At 44.1% G+C, this 18,613-nt stretch overlaps 1 protein-coding gene across 1 annotated transcript in view; it reads left to right on the top strand.

The window, feature by feature from the left end:
* Positions 1-17,329, top strand: part of LOC134339072 (syndecan-3-like) — a 320,468-nt gene extending 303,139 nt beyond the window's left edge. The window contains exon 5 of the mRNA XM_063035371.1: positions 2,683-17,329. Within this exon, the coding sequence (XP_062891441.1) occupies positions 2,683-2,849 (167 nt within the window). The 3' untranslated portion in view covers positions 2,850-17,329. The remainder of the gene's footprint in view (positions 1-2,682) is intronic.
* The last annotated feature ends 1,284 nt before the right edge of the window (positions 17,330-18,613 follow it).

Below are 18,613 nucleotides of genomic sequence, written 5' to 3'. Positions count from 1 at the left end.
CCTTCCAAATACAGACTGATAAGCAGGTACTGGCCAACCAACCAGACAGTAATACTAGACAAGGAACAGAAGAAAGCAATAGTAACAGATGTGGCAATCCTGAATGACAGTAACATCAGGAAGGAAGAATGTGAGAAGCTGGAGAAATACCAGGGATTGAAAGAGCAGATGGAAAGGATGTGGAAGGTCAAAACCAGAGTAATCCCGGTGGTGATAGGAGAACTGGGAGCTGTGACACCTTGACTGGGAGAGTGGCTCTAACAAATCCCAGGAAGAACATCTGAGATCTCGGTCCAGAGCACAGCGCTACTAGAAACAGCAAGGATACTGCACCAAACCCTCAAGCTCCCAGGCATCTGGAAGAGGACCAGAGATTGAGGGAAAAACACACATACTCCACCCATAAGGGGTGAGAAAAATATGTGTGGGTGCTTGTCATATGCAGAGCATTTGATGGCTCTGGGCCTGTATTTGCTAGAGTTCAGATGAATGAGGGGTGACCTCATTGAAACCTATCGAATGCTGAGAGGCCTCGATAGAGTGAATGTGGAGAGGACATCCGCCACGTTGGGAGTGTTGAAGATGAGCGGACTCAGGATAGGGGGTGTCACTTTAGAACAGAGATGAGGATGAGTGGTGAATCTGTGGAATTCTTTGCCACAGGGAGCCATGGAGGCTAAGTCTTTATGTATATTTAAGGCAGAGGTTGATAGATTCTACCCTGGCATCTCCACAACAGTTTACACCTCCATTCATGCAAAGATAAGACTAATGACCCTCTCATTACCTCTACAACTCTTAATGACCCTCATGTGATTGCAATACCTTTAAACAACTCACAGAGTTTATAAACTGGAAAACTACCCACCATGGATCAGAACTGAAGAAACTCCTCGGGTGAGTAGCAAAATGTCTTCCAGACAGCACAGCAAGTCCAGTTGCCTGGATTTACCACTGCTTGATATACAATGACCTGGATGACTGAGCACCTTCATAGGCATATTCTCCTTATCCTTTAAACCTTTGTCAGATCTCTCCTCAGTCTCCAGCCCTCCAGAGAAAACGACCCAAGTTTATAGAAACATAGAAATATAGAAAATAGGTGCAGGAGTAGGCCATTAAGCCCTTCGAGCCTGCACCGCCATTCAGTATAATCATGGCTGATCATCCAACTCAGAACCCTGTACCAGCCTTCCCTCCATCCCCCTGATCCCTTTAGTCACAAGGGCCATATCTAACTCCCTCTTAAATATAGCCAATGAACTGGCCTCAACTGTTTCCCGTGGCAGAGAATTCCACAGATTCATGATAGCACATGCCTTCTAAACCAGGCACCATCCTAGTACACCTCTTCAGCACCCTCTCCAAAGCTTCAACGTCCTTTCCCTAGAGGGGTGACCAGAACTGTACACAGTACTCTAGATGTGGCCTAACCAGAGTTCTATAAATTTGCAACATAACCTCTTGAGTGTTGAACTTAATGCCTCGACTAATAAAAATAAACATTCCATAAGCCTTCTTGACCATCTATTGACCTGTGTAGCCACTTTCAAGGAGTTATGAACCTGAATCTCAAGATCTCTCTGCTCAGGAACACTGTTAAGGACCTTACCCTTAACAGTGTACTGTCTCCTTGCATTTGCCCTACTGAGGTGCACTTATCTGGGTTAAACTGCATCTGCCATTTCTCAGCCCACATCTGCAACTGATGTATATCGCACTGTATTCTTTGCCAGCCTTCTACACCAGGGGTCCCCAATCTGTTTTGCACAGCAGACCGGTTTAATATTGACAATATTCTTGCGGACTGGCCGTCCGGTGGGGGGGGGGGGTGGTGGTGTTCAAGTAGGGTTAAACTCACCTCAACATGTCTTTTACAGTTAGGGTTGCCAACTTTCTCTCTCCCAGATAAGGGACAAAAGTAGCAGTCAAATCCCGGGACGCTTTACCCCAAAAAGACTACCATGACCATGAAGCCTTGCGCGGGCACTTGTGTACGCATGTGTGATGTGCACTGCACGTACCTGCCAATTTTTTTCCGCCCCGCAAATTGGATTTGGCTTAATCTTCCCGTCTACACTGTACATACATTAGGTCTATTTTATATAGGCTGTGTATTTATCATATCATTCCCGCTTTTACTATATGTTAGTGTTATTTTAGGTTTTATGTGTTATTTGGTATGATTTGGTAGGTTATTTTTTGGGTCTGGGAACGCTCAAAAATTTTTCCCACATAAATTAATGGTAATTGCTTCTTCGCTTTACGCCATTTCGGCACGAGAGGTTTCATAGGAACGCTCTACCTTAGCGGGGGAAATACAGGTCAAGGGCGGTCCCGTATGGAACAAACCAATTTAGCCCAATATACGGGATGTCCCGGCTAATACGGGACAGTTGGCAACCCTATGTTCAAGTTCAACAGTGTGTGACAGGGAATGAGGAAAGGCGCGGCTGACTCATATCGTTTCCTCGCGGCCCAGTAGCACATGCTCTGCGGCCCGGTACGGGTCCGCGGCCCGGTGGCTGGGGACCGCTGATCTACACTATCCACAACTCCAGCATCTGCAAATTTACTGACACACCCATCTACATTCACCTGTGACACTGCTCCAGCTGGAACACGGCTGCTCGCGGTGCGCGCAGCCACTGTCGCTAACACGTTCTGCTTCCTTTTGCACAGCGGTCGTGGTTGGGGGAGTGGTTGGTGCCCTCTTCGCCGCCTTCCTGGTCATGCTGTTGATCTACCGAATGAAGAAAAAGGACGAGGGGAGCTACACGTTGGAGGAGCCAAAGCAGGCGAGCATAGCTTACCAAAAGCCCGACAAGCAGGAGGAGTTTTATGCATAAACAATTCGAGAGTGCCTCAAATTGTTCGGACTGTAAACTGATCATTCTCTTTAAAAAAAAGTACATAGAAAAGAATAATAATCCCAAATGTCACTTGAGCAAAGTTCTGCCGAGTCGGAGAGATGTTTTAATGCTGGCCTTTTTCACTCATATTGTTGAATTTACTGTCATTGTTCCAACTAAGACTCACGGGGGTGCGGGGAGGGGGGTGGGGTGGTGTCTGTAGTAGGGGGACCAGAAACCACAAAGCACAGCGACTGCTTCTAGACAACTGCAGCACCACAATAGAACGGGGGCAGAGCACTGGGAGTAGTCTTGGCGACTGAGAAATGCTGGAGCTTTGCATATCAAACAAAAAGAATGGGTCTTAATACACATTGCTCACCCAGAATGTTACATTCCCTTATTCGAACTAATAGTTGCATTGTTACCAAGGCTACTTTCTGCACCCCCCCCCCCACCCACCCCCACTTTCAGAACTCCTTGTGAGCCACAGCTTGGTACTGTGTTAATGTTACTTTTCTGTTCTTGAATGAAAATGCTGAAAGAGGTGATTCCTGTTTGATTGCCCAGTGAAGATAGACAATCAATCCCTGATGTCTATAGAGAGTTACTTTACTGAAAATGCTTAATGACAAAGTATTAATATCCAATGAATAGCTGTGGTTTGAAGGGGACAAGACATATCCTTAAGTTAATGTTGCTGAATTTTTGAATGAATATGCAGTATGTTTGTGTCAAATTGAATAAAGAAAAGAATTTGTTTTGAAAGAGCTGTTCCTACCTGTGATTCAGATGGAGATTGAGGAGGGTTTGATTTGATCTATAGGCAACACCGGAAAACAGAACCTACTCCCCTAAAAGTAGGCATTCAGCTGTAGTGCGGTGTCCGGACATTTCCCATTCATTGATGTGCCCGAACATTTCCCATTTACTGATGTGTCCGAACATTTCCCATTCACTGATGTGTCCGGAAATTCCCCATTCACTGACGTGTCCGGAAATTCCCCAATCACTGATGCGTCCCAACATTTCCCATTCACTGATGTGTCCGGACATTTCCCATTCACTGATGTGTCCGGACATTTCCCATTCACTGATGTGTCCGACATTCCCCATTCACTGATGTGTCAGAACATTTCCCATTCACTGATGTATCCGGACATTCCCCAATCACTGATGGATCTGGACATTTCCTATTCGCTGATACGTTGGATGGAATAAATCTGAATGAACCACTGGGAAGAAGAGTGCTGGGAATAGTTGTGTGTGAGCAGAGGTGGGCAATTTGCCATGACGTCCCGAAGCCTTTCTCCAGCTAATCCTGCCCATTGACAGCAGCAGGAATCCTTCCCCCTTTGCCTTCTCTCCTTCCCTTCTCTCAATTGTCCTTTCTTTCACTTTCCCTCTTAATTTTTAATGTCCTTTCTTCCTCATTTCTCTCTCTCTCACACACACAAACTCCGCACCACCCACCCATGCCTGCCCCCCTCATTCTTTTCCCTCCAGTTCACCCTCCGCGGTGACCAAGTCAAGCAGCAGTATCATTCGCTGCGCCTTGCCCTCGCTCAGTATCTTGTTTACAGCTGCTGTAGTAGCTGTTTTGATGCTATTACTCTGCAGGCTCTACACCTGGTTTTGGGACTATTTAATAATTGTGCCCACATCTGTCTAGCAGGACAGTCCCTGGCTCTGTTGACTAATGTGCCAGAGAGCCTGCCTGGGGAATAGGGTGAGCAACCAGGCAGAAAGTAACTTAATTGGTAAACGTCACTAAAAAAATGTTTATACATCCATGGAAGTGATAACCAGGAGAATGTAATGAAACTCTCTGGGTCAGCCTTGTAATAATCTGTTGATATTTGTCAATTACATTATCTGATGGAGGTGACAGGGCAAAGATTCTTCCTGTTGTAGAATATGTTTGGCCGATTTCCGATATAAGAAGCAACACACACAGAATTCTGGGGGAACTCAACAGGTCAGGCAGCATCTATGGAAAAGAGTAAACAGTCAATCCTTTTGGTTGAAGACCCTACTTCAGGACTGGAAAGGAAGGGCCTCGGCACGAAACGATTGACTGTTTTCTCTTTTCCATAGCTGCTGCCTGACCTGCTGAGTTCCTCCAGCATTCTGTGTGTGTTGCTTGTACTGCCAGTATCTACAGGTTTTCCCCTGTTTGTGTTCCTATATAATTCATTTTGTTCCGGGTACACTCAGTTGAGCGGGTACACTGCCCAAAAAATCATCCACACTTTGGGTGTTTAAAGATTGCACACTGTCAATGATTAATACTACATTTGGAAACCAGCCGATTATCCCAGGCATGCATCTAGGAAGAGAAATTAAATATTTCAGTGCTGGGAAAGTGAAACAAAATTAACTTTTGGATGGTCTGTCAATTTCTGGAAGGGGCAAAGCAAGTTCAATACTTTGGAGAAAGACGTCTGGTTTCAGATTTCAGACGCACATAGCTATGGCTTCGCTCTTTCCATTGCTGATCAAAGGTCGCATCATGCTCTTCACGATACAATGGTCAGGTTTTCCTTCTTTACTTCGGTGCATTCCATTGATGAAGAATGGACGTGATGCATTTCCAACACTGTCTTCTCTTTAGGTACCGTCCCCAGAAGGAACGCTTTGGGTGAAATTATGTGGATCGAGCTACTGAGCTCATTAATAGTGGGAACACGATGGAGAGGCTGCATCCCCAAGGTACAAGAAACAGGAGACTTATTGCACTTTCTCTCAAAAAAATTACCCTGGTCCCTACTGGGGGAAGTTGCAGTCTTCTCTATTTCACTTTACCCCTTAAGCAGACGATCGGCTGACTTTAATCACTGTTAGCTGGGAATTAGAATTCCTGCCATATTTCCAAATTATTAGCCATGTGTTGTCAATGTCCATCCCCATACTTAAATATGCAATTTGCTTAATTAAGAGTCAAAAGCCAGTAACTTGAAACTGCCAGCTAGTCATAAAAGTCTTTCAGGAAAGGAATTCTGCTGTCCTTTCTTGGTCTGGCTCATATGTAACTCCCCACCTCCCCCTCGTACCCCATCCGTTATTTATTTATTTATATACACACATTCTTTCTCTCTCTCTCCTTTTTCTCCCTCTGTCCCTCTCACTATACCCCTTGCCCATCCTCTGGGTTTCCCCCCCCCACTTTTCTTTCTCCCTGGGCCTCCTGTCCCATGATCCTTTCATAACCCCTTTCCCAATCACCTGTCCAGCTCTTGGCTCCATCCCTCCCCCTCCTGTCTTCTCCTATCATTTTGGATCTCCCCCTCTCCCTCCCACTTTCAAATCTCTTACTAGCTCTTCTTTCAGTTAGTCCTGACGAAGGGTCTCGGCCCGAAATGTCGACTGTACCTCTTCCTAGAGATGCTGCCTGGCCTGCTGCGTTCACCAGCAATTTTGATGTGTGTAACTCCAGACTGATTAACAAGCTTGGTTTCAACTGCCCCCCTCCCAACCCCAGTTCCACAATAATTGGGGCAGTAAATAGTCACATTAGGTTATGAGAACACTCAGTCCTCTTTGATTGTCATTTAGAAATGCATACATGCATTAAGAAATGATACAATGTTTCTCCAGAGTGATATCACAGAAAACAGGACAAACCAAAGACTAACACTGACAGAACCACATATAGTTACAGCAGTGGAAAGCAATACCATAATTTGATGAAGAACAAACCATGGGCACGGTAAAGAAAAGTCTCAAAGTCCCCGAGTCGATCAACTCCCGAGTCCCCGATAGCAGGTGGCAAAAGGGAGAAACTCCCTGCCATAAACCTCCAGGCACCGTCAACTTGCCGATGCCTTAGAAGCAGCCGACCATAGTCGACACTGAGTCTGTCCGTCCGAAAACTTTAAGCCTCTGACCAGCCCCTCCGATACAGCCTTCTGAGCACCATCCTCTGCCGAGTGCCTTCGACCTCGCCCCGGCTGCTGAAACAAGCAAAGCCGAGGATTCAGGGCCTTCTGCTCCAGAGATTCTGGTTACCACACAGTAGCAGCGGCAGCGAAGCGGGCATTTCAGAAGTTTTCCAGATGTTCCTCTGTACTCTCACGTCTGTCTCCATCAAATCAGGATTGTGCACGGTCCCCTACTTGACAGATAACAGATATTCATCACCGGAAAGGCCGTGCGCACGGCTGTCGCGCCGCCATCTTCCCCTCATGACCAGTGATGTCCACATTCCCACAGAGAAGCAAGAAAAAATAGTCTTCATGTTCCTACCGTTGAAAACTCCCTGGCGGTATCACTCCTGGGAATAGGCATTGGTCGATAGGTACTGTGAGCAGCTTTAGGCCCCTCATCTAAGAGAAAAAGTGCAGGGGTTAGAGAGGGTCCAGAGGAGGTTCACGAGAATGATCCAGGAATAGAAGGGTTAATGTATGAGGAGCCTATGGTGATGTAATTTGCTGTAATTTAGAAGTACGGTGTGGGGTGGGGAGGGGAACATCTCACTGAAACCTATCGAATATTGAAAGGCCTAGATAGAGTAGATGTGGAGAGAATGTTTCCAAAAGTGAGGGAGTCTAGGACCAGAGGGCTCAGGCACATACAAGGACATCCCTTTAGAGGAGAGATAAGGAAGAATTTCTTTAGCCAGAGTGTGGAGAATATGTGGAATTTATTTTCACGGATAACTGTGGATGCCAAATCGTTGGGTAAATTTAAAGTGAAATCAGCGGCGGGGAAGAAGCTGTTCCTGAATCGCTGAGTGTGTGCCTTCAGGCTTCTGCACCTCCTACCTGATAGTACCAGGCTGGGGTCCTTAATGATGGACGCCGCCTTCCAAGTCACGGCTCCTTGAAGATGGTGTTGGATGGTATCCAAGATGGAGCTGACCAATTTTACAAGTTTCTGCGACTTAGTTTGATTTTGTGCAATAACCCACACCACCCCACCCCCCACCAGACAGTGATGCAGCCAGTCAGAACACTCTCCAGGGTGGATTTGCAAAGTTTCGAGTGTTTTAGTTGACAAATTAAATCTCCTCAAACTCCTATTGAAATATAGTCACTGTCTTCCTTCTTTGTAGCTGCATCGATATGTTGGGACCAGGTTAGATCCTCAGAGATCTTGACACCCAAGAACTTGAAATTGCTCACCCCCTCCACTTCTGATCCCTCTGTGTGGATTAGTTTGTGTTCCCTTCTTGATTGGTCAGGGTGTCAAAGGTTACGGGGAGAAAGCTGCAGAATGGGGTTGAGAGGGATTATAAATCAGCTATGGATGAATGGCAGAGCAGAGTCAATGGGGGTGAATGGCCTAATTTTTCTCCTATGTCTTATGGTCATAATATGTAATTAGAATAACATTGGGTAAGTTGGCAGCTTTCATCATGAAGGTGGTCTTTGGAATTCATAATGATAAAGGAAGGGAAAAGAAGACAGAATGTATGAATATAAAATGGAACAGAATTAATTCTGTACTCACAGGTCTAATTACATGCTCCTCTCAAAACCCTTTTTCACCTGAAGACTACACTCTCAATGTGATTAGCCACAAGGGCCCGCAATAAAAACCTCGTATTTAATCAAGAAAGCGAAATGCAGAATAAAGGCTGTTAACCTAAATTATCTTGAGTGTTCCTCCTAGGAGCTGTTCCTGAGGCTTGACGTAGGAAGGTAGATGAATTTTACATTTTGCCCTCTATAATAATTATTATTTTAGAGCCCATAAGTAGGCTTTTATGTAAGCGCTCCGCAAGTTTTTATTGCTGCAGTCTGTTCGGTTTCTGCCCTAGTGACATGTCGATGTCACTGCATGACTTTAGACTCAAAATATATTCCTTCAAAATTTACTCATTTAAAGATATACTTCCAAGCCTGCTGAGAGAGTGACTGAAATGTAAGTGGAGTAATATTGGGGAGAAAACTTACATTCTTTATGAATATTATATGCACTCAGTGGCTACCTTAATTTAGTACCTCCCGCAGCTAATAAAGCTGCCAGGGGCTGTACGTTCCTTGTGTCCTGCTGCTGTGGCCCATCTGCTTCAAGGATCAACGTGTTCTGCGTTCAGAGCTGCTCTTCTGCACACCACTGTTGTAACGTGTGGTCATTTGAGTTACTGTCACCTTTCTGTCAGCTTGAACCAGTCTGGCCGTTCTCCTCTGACCTCTTTCATCAACAAGGTGTTTTTGCCCATTGGGCTGATACTCACTGGAAGTTTTTTTTTATTTTTGCACCATTCTCTGTAAACTCTAAAGGCTTCTGTGCATGAAAATCCCAGGAGACCATCGGTTTCTGAGCTACTCAAAGCAACCCAATCATTCCACTGACAAAGACACTCAGATCACATTTCTTCCCACATTCTGATGTTTGATCTGAACAGCAACTGAACCTCTTGACCATGTCTGCATGCTTTTATGCATTGAGTTGCTGCTACACGATTGGCCAATTAATTATTTGCATTAACAAGCAGGTGTACCTAATATTGTCCAGTGTGTACATGTCCTTTATGAGGCTTTAAATGAGCCTGATCAGTTCAGGTCAGATTAAAATTATTAACTGATTCATCAGGATTACAATTTAATTAAATTCAGCATCAAGGTGAAGATTCATGTTGGTCTTTATGCTTGGCCATACGGATCCATGTCGGTCTTTACGTTTGGCCCTGCAGATCCATGTCAGTCTTTATGTTTGGTCCAACAGATCCATTTCGGGCTTTATGTCCCACCCTTATCAGGCAACCCCATCCTTGGAGAATGGAGGATGTAACTTGCAGCCTGATTTTATATCGCAATTTATCCAACATATAAACAGATGGGATACGATGGGAAGTTAGCAGCATGGGTCTCTGTGATTGGGTTAGGTTCAGATCAGTACAGATAACTTCACCCAACAACTTAGATAAACAGATGGCTATTTAGTACGAGATCATTCCTTATATTGAAGAACATTACGGTTTTTAATTTTAGAATATTAGTTAAGGTACTTAACCATTAAGTAGCCAAAGCCTGACCTTGCTTAATCCACTGCCAATAAAGACGAGACTTTGGTACCTAAGACTTGACAATTTGACCTTCTGATGGGTTTCCCTGTTTCTACCCTTCATAAACTCGGTCAACCAAAATATGCCTCGCGCAAGCTAACCTGCAGAAAATTCCGTTCGCCATGTATTAACCTTCATTTTCTCTCAATCTGACAGTGTCTCAAGTTCAAAATGCTCATACTTGTTTTCAACTTATTGGAAGGACTCTCTACTCCAATATACCTCATGCATGCGCCGTCAAGGTCCCGAATTTTTCAATTCTTTTGTATTGACCTCACTGCCTTCTTACCTCTTTCTTACTTTATATTGATCCTTGAAAATGCCTCCCTGCTTGCCATCTGCCCCACCTCTCCAAACTTGGCCGTGCATCAGTTTGATAACATTCCTAAGAAGGCTTTGGGACGTTTTGCCATTTTCAGAGTTCAAAGTAAGTTTTGTTATCCGTGTGTGTTTATGTCACCACATACAACCGTGAGATTAATTTTCCTGCGGGCGTACTCAGTAAATGTATAGAATAGTAACTATAACAGGATCAATGAAAGATCAACCAGAGTGCAGAAGACAACAAACTGTGCAAATGCAAATAGTAATAATTACCAAGAGCATGAAATAACAAGATAAAGAGTCCTTAAAGTGAGATCATCGGTTGTGGGAACATCTCAATAGATGAGTGTAGTTATCCCCTTTTATGCAAGAGCCTGATGGTTGAGGGGTAGTAACTGTTCTTGAACCTGCTGGTGCGAGTCCTGAGGCTCCTGCACCTTCTACCTGATGGCAGCAGCGAGACGAGAGCATGGCCCGAGCAGTGAGGATCTCTGATGATGGATGCTGCTTTCCCAGATGTGCTCAATGGCTGGGAGAGCTTTTACCCATGATGCACAGGGCCATATAATCTTGTTATTAAGTTCCAACCTTGGCAATCATTCATTAGTTTTCTCTCTTGAATGTTTTGTTGAATTTGAGAAGAAAACCCACAGATATTTTGGAGAAGTCTTTCAATTAAAGAGAGGGCTGTTGTTTCTTGTGAAGCTTTGCACTTACAGGAGGAATTAAACTGGCGGTACTTATCATCAGCTCAGTCAGGCCAACCTGTCAAGACTGATTTGATTAAGTGGACAGCAAAGATAAAGAATAACCTTATCCTGGCTGTTCTGTGCTGGGGAGTTTAAGAAGAAGCGTTACATTAGATCACTTCCGTTGCCTTCCTGATCCAATTGCAGCAGCCCCAGCGGAAATAAATCTTCTCGGTGATTTGTAGCAGCTTGGTGTGGCTGCCGGCCTATTAATCATGCTGTTAACCTGCAAGATATCGTCCTGGAATTGCCATTGCTCATAATACTAGACAGCAGCCATATTAGTGCATGATGGACGGCTGTAAATTCAAACAGAATACAGGTTGAACAAGGGTATTAATCCAGGCCCACTATGACATTGAGCCACAGAGCACTACAGCACAGAAACAGACCCTATAACCCATCTGGTCCATGCCAGTCTAGCATAGACCCCCACCCAGCTGCACCCAGACCCCTCCCACCCACGTACCTGTCCCAACTTTGCATAAATGTTACCTCTGTAACTTCTGTCAGTTCGCTTCACACCCACACCTCCCTCAGAGTACAGTAGTCCCCTTTTCAGATTTCCCTTAAATATTTCCCCCTTCACCCGAAACGTATGACCTCTGGTTCTAGTCTCACTCAACCTGAAGGGGCAAAGAATGCATCCGTTCACCTTGTCCCTACCCCTCACAATTTTGCAAACCTCTATAAGATCTCCGCTCATTCATCTATCTCCTGGAGAAATATTCTCTCTGAAACAGTGACCAGCAGGGGCCCAAAGCTGCTCACAATACTCCCGAAGTGAGGCCCCACAGTGCTTTATAAAATCTCAAAATTACATCCTTGCTTTTATATTTTAGTCCTCTCGAAATGAATGCTAACATTCAGACTCAAGCTGCAAATTAACCTTTAGGGAATCCTGCACCAGTCCTGGTGAAGGGTCTCTGCCTGAAACGTCGCCTGTTTACTCCTTTCCATAGATGCTGCCTGGCCTGCTGAGCTCCTCCAGCATTTTGTGTGTGCTGCAAGGACTCCCAAGTCTCTTTGTTTTCTGTATTTTCTCTCCGTTTAGAAGATAACAAACCCTTTAATTTCTTCTACAAAAGTGCATTAGATTAGATTAGATTAGATTATGAGGACACTCAGTCCTCTTTTATTGTCATTTAATAATGCATGCACTAAGAAATGATACAATGTTTCTCCGGAATGATATCACAGAAACACATGACAAACTGACTGAAAAACTGACAAAAACCACATAATTATAACATATAGTTACAACAGTGCAAAGCAATACCGTAAGTTGATAAAGAACAGACCATGGGCACGGTAAAAAAAGTCTCAAAGTCTCTCGAAAGGCCCATCACTTCGATACACTTCCTGACATTGTACTCTGTCTACCACTTCTTTGCCCATTCTCCTAATCTGTCGAAGACCTTCTGTAGCCTCTCTACTTTCTCAAAGCTACCTATCCCTCCACCGATCTTCGTATCGCCTGCACTCTTTGCAACAAAGCCATCGATTCCACCATCCAGATCACTGACATATAACGTAATAAAAGGATCAGTCTCAACACAGGCCCATGTGGAACACCACTAGTCACTGACAGCCAACCAGAAAACGCTCCCTTTATTCCTACTCTTTGCTCCCTGTCAATCTGCCAATGCTTTATCCATGCTGGAATACCATGAGCTCATAGCTTGTTCAGCAGCTTTGTCAAAAGCCTTCTGAGGTGAACAGGGTGTGTGTGCATGTCAGGGTGCCGTCCTGTTATTGTGAGTTGGAACCAACTTGACATAAGACATCCAAAGTTACTGGAAATAATTCGGAAAATGTGCCACTCTGGTAGTTGATGGTGGGGCTATTCTCCGATCTTGGCAATTTACTTGTAAATGTTTTATCACCGTGCAGGGAGACATCGACAGTGCACTGTTACTGTTTCAGAAAAAGCAAAAGGGTTTATCCTGTCAGTCCTGGTGAAGCGTCTCGACCCAAAATGCTGACTCTCCATTTGCATCCACAGATGCTACTTGACCTGTTGAGTTCCACCCGCATTCTGCGTGATGGTTAGGTTTCTTTCGGTCAATACTTACTTACACTTCAGTTAATGTCACTAAAATGGGTTTTGCCTGAAATATTATCCTAGCAAGTTTCAGTAATCCACCCATGAGCTAAAAACCGCCATTTGTACTCTGCCCCTGAACCTCATTAATACTGAAGTCGATTTCGGAGATTGACTATAATGTGTTATTGGTAAGACCGTTACTGATGGATTTCTCAGCAATGATTTGTTCTTTAATATGTTACTGATTGTGGAAACAGTGTTGTACATTGGCAGCTGTGTTTGCAACGTTAAAAATTCAAAAATCTCTTTATTATCAAATGATTTACAAGCAAATGTCCCAAGGCTGTGAAAGGTGATTTATGAGAGAGCTTTTTCGTAGCTTTGTATTCAGGATCATCTCATGGAGCCTGTGAGATGGTTGAAGACCTTGTTCTTGTTTCAATTAGAGATAAAAGCTTCCTTTCTCGTTAGCCCATCTTTCTTCGACTGATTGCTTCTGGATGTAATGGATTAACCTGAGTAAATTAATCCAAACACAATGTATTGGAAGGTTCGAATCTCTTCCTCTCTCTTTACAAATTAAATCTCTTATTATGGGCATTTTTTTTTGCAGAGCTAAAAATAGATAATGGTTTACCAACAACAATATCTAAATTCTATATTGGTTTTCTCTCTTAGTACATATTTCTAAACTTGAATGTTAGTTAGAACATCTAAAGCATCCTGTTAGCTTAATTCTGTTTCAGCTTCTAACAAGATTTAATGAGTGTGGGCATCTACCAACTGGAGACCTTCAAAGTAAGTTTTATTGTCAAAGTACATGTATGTCACCCTGAGATCCATTTTCCTGGGGGCATACTCAGCAAATCTGTAGAATAGTAACTATAACAGGATCAATGAAAGATCAATCACAGTGTGGAAGACAACAGACTGTGCAAATGTAAACATAAATTAATAGTAACTAAGTAACGAGAAAAGAGTCCTTAGTGAGATCACTGGTTGGGCATCATCATCATCATCATCTCAATGGATGGGCAAGTGAGTGCAAAAATCACTTTGTTAAAAATCCTGATGATTGAGAATGTTCTTAAACTAGGTATTGCAAGTCCTGAGGCTCCTGAACCTTCGACCTGACCACTTGATCTCTTGCATGAAGGTTTTTGTGAAGGCATGGACGTGTTTCCGTAGCCCTTTCATGTTGGGAGACTGAGTAAAGCCGAGCCCTGGCTCATGACACCAGACTGCCAGCCTCAACGCCCTTTACTTTGATAATCTTGAACGACTTATCAGGAACAGATTGGATTTGGAAGATCTCACTATGACCTTCACAGAGTTGAAAGAGAGCTTGCTGGGCTGAGACACTAACAATACGCCAGCCAGTTGATACTGAACGTGAGGAATAGGAAGTCAAGTCCTTCAACATCTTCAATTATTGAAGTTTGATCAGTTTTGCTTCAGAAGATCAATTCAACCAGAATTTGTTGGGTAGCTGCAGGAGTCACGGTTTCACCAAAGCCGGAGCCAATGGCTCCAAAAATGATATGGGGACAGAGTGTGAGGAATCTATAGTATCCTATTTCATCCTGCTCCTGAATAATAAATTTCTAAATTAGTTGCAAAGCTTCAATATCCTCTCACGAGCTATACGTTGCCTTGGGACTATCTGCAAACAGAGGACCAGAGGGGAAGCATCTCAGTGTCAAGTTAGAGTCATGATCACAAGTCATACTGTGTAAGAACAAAACTCTATGGTCCAACTGGCCCATCTTGGCCAAGATCCATATCTAAGCTAGTCCCGTTAGGACCATGGATCACTATGACATAAAAGAATGTTGGAGACCCCTGGACTAAACCTTCCCTGTCCATGTACCTGCCCAAGTACCTTTTTCATGTTGTTAATGTGCCTGCTTCAACCACGTCCCCTGGCAGCTCTTTCCATGTGCTGACCACCCTCTGGGCAAAGAAGTTGCCCTTCAAGTTCCTATTAAATCTCTTTCCTCTCACCTTAAACTGATGCCCTCTGGTTCTTGACTCCCCAACCTGGAAAAAGTCTGCGTATTCACACGATCTTCTAAGTGCCCTTCATAAATTTATACACCCCTGCAAGATCACCCGTCATTCTCCTGTGCTCTAGCGAAAAAAGTCTGAAGCTGCTCGACCTCTGTCCGTAAACCTGTCCGATAAAATTCAGTTCTATTAAGTGAAATTTGCTCTGAGGAAAAAGAGCAAAATGAAAACATCCGTGCCTGTTTCCACTGTAGCTACAACTTACTGCCTTTTGAATTTCAAATTTCAAAACTTTGTCATCAGAATAGCATTGGTCGTGACCGTGTTTCGAACTCCACAAGTAAAGATGAAGAAAACTTTTGTCTGGCATGCAAGAAATAGTTGATACATTTTACTCTATACTTACTGTGAAATAATTTCTGCTTGTCACATCGCTGCGGAGTTTTTATTGCTCTGCGTCTCAATGAGATTGAGGACTGATGTTCCCAGCCCTTCTACCACCGTTGGTCATTTACTCCTGCAGGCTCTCTTGCTTATTCTGTTTGCTCAGCACTTAGATGGGGCATTATAGAATCATAGAATGGAACCAGGCCATTCGGCCCAACTCACCCATGCTGACCACAGTGCCCAGCAAGCTAGTCCCATTTGCCTTATTTCAGCCCATATGTGTCTAAACATTTCCTGTCCATGTACTTACCCAAATATCTTTTACATTTTGTTATTGTACCTGCCTCGACCACTTCCTCTGGCAGCTCATTCCTTATATGCACCCCCTTCTGCATGAATGTTGCCCTTCAAGCCCCCTTTATCTCTTTCATCTCACACTCTATTCTTATGCCCTCCAGTTTTTAGTTCCTCTTCGCTTCATTTTATCTGTAACCCTCATGATTTTATATACCACTGTAAGGTCACCCCTCAGTTTTCTATGCTCCAAATAATAAAGTCCTAGCCTACCCAACCTGTCCCTTTCTTCTGTTTTTGAAGTCACATTATGGGGGCACGTGGCCAAGCGGTTACGGTGTTCGTCTAGTGACCTGAAGGTCGCTAGTTCGAACCTCAGCTGTGGCAGCGTGTTTGTGTCCTTGAGCAAGGCACTTAACCACACATTGCTCTAGTGTCTGTGCGAGGAATGGTGCCCCACACAGACTTCCAATCTGCGCCTTGTAAGGCATGAAAATGCCCGACGCAGGCCTCTCGTGGTCTGAGTTGACGTTCGATGTATGGGGGCAGGAGTAGGGATGATCCAAACCTACCTTCTATGAGTTCACAACCATTGGACAATGTGAGTGAGCAAAATTTGAAAGTTATAACGAGGCCTGGAAATTGTGGCTTGATGGCAAGTGCCCAACTGTGAGTGTAGGAGGTGAGAGAGAGAAAGAAGACAAACCAGACGCATTTAATTTGTAGTTTTCTGCTTCATACCATTGACCGCGAAAAAATAAAATCCCATTAAGCTGGATGACAGTATTAAAGTGATGAGAACTTGCCAATCAAGAGTAGATAAGTGTATGCCTTTCATTAGGATTCAGTTTTGTGCAAGAAATCTGCCGTAGTCATTAAGAGAGCTGGGAGCTGTAGAGGTTTCCCCACTGGATACACTTACTGTCTTGTTTATATTACATGGTTGTCACGGCTACCTCAGTGGCCCTCGACAAGAATAATCAATCTGCAAAAATAGACTGGCGCCCTGCAGGACCTGCTCCTACCCACGGTAAAAGAAAGAGTGGGCCTCCTGAGAAGGTGGTGGGGGGGGTGTTGGAGGGGGGCAGATCAGTGAATAATGAGATCTGTATTCAACAATCGAAACTGAAAATACTCAAAGCTGTGTTTGGAAGATTCATGATCTTGTCGACAAATATTTAACAGGTGGTAGGTGTAATCTGAGGAAAAGTAGCACACTTTGAACCTTGCCCTCTGACAAATTATGTAAATAGATTAAAAAAAAACTGTACAAATTTTAATGCATTATTGTGTGAATTAAATGACGTCTGTATAACAACGTTCCCCGCGCAGCATATGGGAACCAAATGGGGATTGGAACATCAGCTTCTGATTATTTGTACAATTGTATTGTGTGCGCTATTAGATTCCACCTTTTGAAGAAGCATGTAAATATTTTTAATAGGAAGTATATCATAAATGAATCATGGTTGTCTTGTATATAATCCTTGTAGACTCGTAGCATTCTTGAACTTCTAGAACTGTGTCTTTCCAATTTGTTAACTCTTTTATTTCAAGTTGCTGGCCATGAGAAAGGATTTTAAAAATAAAAGATTTTGCCTTTTTTTATTATATATATCTGTGCTGTGCCCATTTATAAAATAAATAAAACAACTGAACTGCCTTTTAGATGTGGTTGTGTTTTTTTTCATACTAACTCAGCGGGAATTAGCAAAACATCTCTAAAAAGAAGGTTCAATGGTTCTTAATGTCAGAGAATGTATACAGTTTGCAACCTGAAATTCTTACTCTTCACAGACATCCATGAAACAGAGAGAAAAAAATCCAAAGAATGAATGATAGAAAATGTTAGAAACCCAAAGCCCCCTCCCAGCAAAAGCATCAACCCTCCCACCCTCAAACAAGAGAAAATCTGCAGTTACATGAGAAAATCTGCAGATGCTGGAATTTCAAGCAACACACATAAAAGTTGCTGGTGAAGGCAGCAGGCCAGGCAGCATCTATAGGAAGAGGTACAGTTGATGTTTTGGGCCGAGACCCTTCATCCCACCCTCCCCTCCACTTGGAAAAGCATCAGCCCCCATCGTCCCCCATACAAGCAATAGTAATACCCTCAGAGACCATGATCCAGAGTTTATCAAAAAAAAACTACTGCCCATCTACATCTCAGACAGGTTTTTTCTCTCACTAACGAGGGAGAGAGAGATATCACCCCTGCCGTGGCGCGAGGGGAAACCCACCGCTCACTATTTCAGTTTTACAATGCGCAGCGCTGCTTATTTTAACAGCGGTGTTCACCGCCGCCTCGATGTTCCAATCTCCTGCGAGGCTCCAGTCCGCGACACCGGCGAGGAATTGGGTCGTGTGCAGGGCCGAGCCCTGGGGGCAGCGGCCTCTGTGGCTTCTCCTGGAGATATCGAAAACGCCGGGCTGCCCGGCGAGCTCTGAGAGCCAGAAGCTTCGGCCGTGAAGAACTGCGGTTTTAGCGCAGCCGCAGATGGCAGACTCCCACAGGGCCCCAGCCACCTCGGAAAGGAAAGAAAAGACACTGGAGAGAAGAAATTCAGCTGTTTCGCTGATGAGCTGGACGAAGTCACCCTCATCCTCCTTGGTTCCTTAAGGTGTATGAGAACCTGGCTTTACAAGTTGAAATAGAAAGGAATAAATTAAGCAAAGCAATGGTAAACTCAAACAAATCAAAGCCCTCATAATAAGTCTCCAGCTCCTTGGTATAAACATAGAATTCTCCAACTTCCAGTAGTTCCCTCCCCCTCCCTTCCCCTATCCCTATTTCACTCTGCCCCCTCCCCCAGCTGCCTATCACCTCCCTCATGGTTCCACCTCCTTCTACTACCCATTGTGTTTTCCCCTATTCCTTCTTCACCTTTCCTGCCTATCCCCTCCCTGCCTCCCCTCCCCCACCCCTTTATCTTTCCCCTTA

Source organism: Mobula hypostoma, chromosome 28 (assembly GCF_963921235.1).
Source record: "Mobula hypostoma chromosome 28, sMobHyp1.1, whole genome shotgun sequence".
NCBI classification, from domain to species: domain Eukaryota; kingdom Metazoa; phylum Chordata; class Chondrichthyes; order Myliobatiformes; family Myliobatidae; genus Mobula; species Mobula hypostoma.
This window is presented reverse-complemented; position numbering and strand designations above follow the sequence as displayed.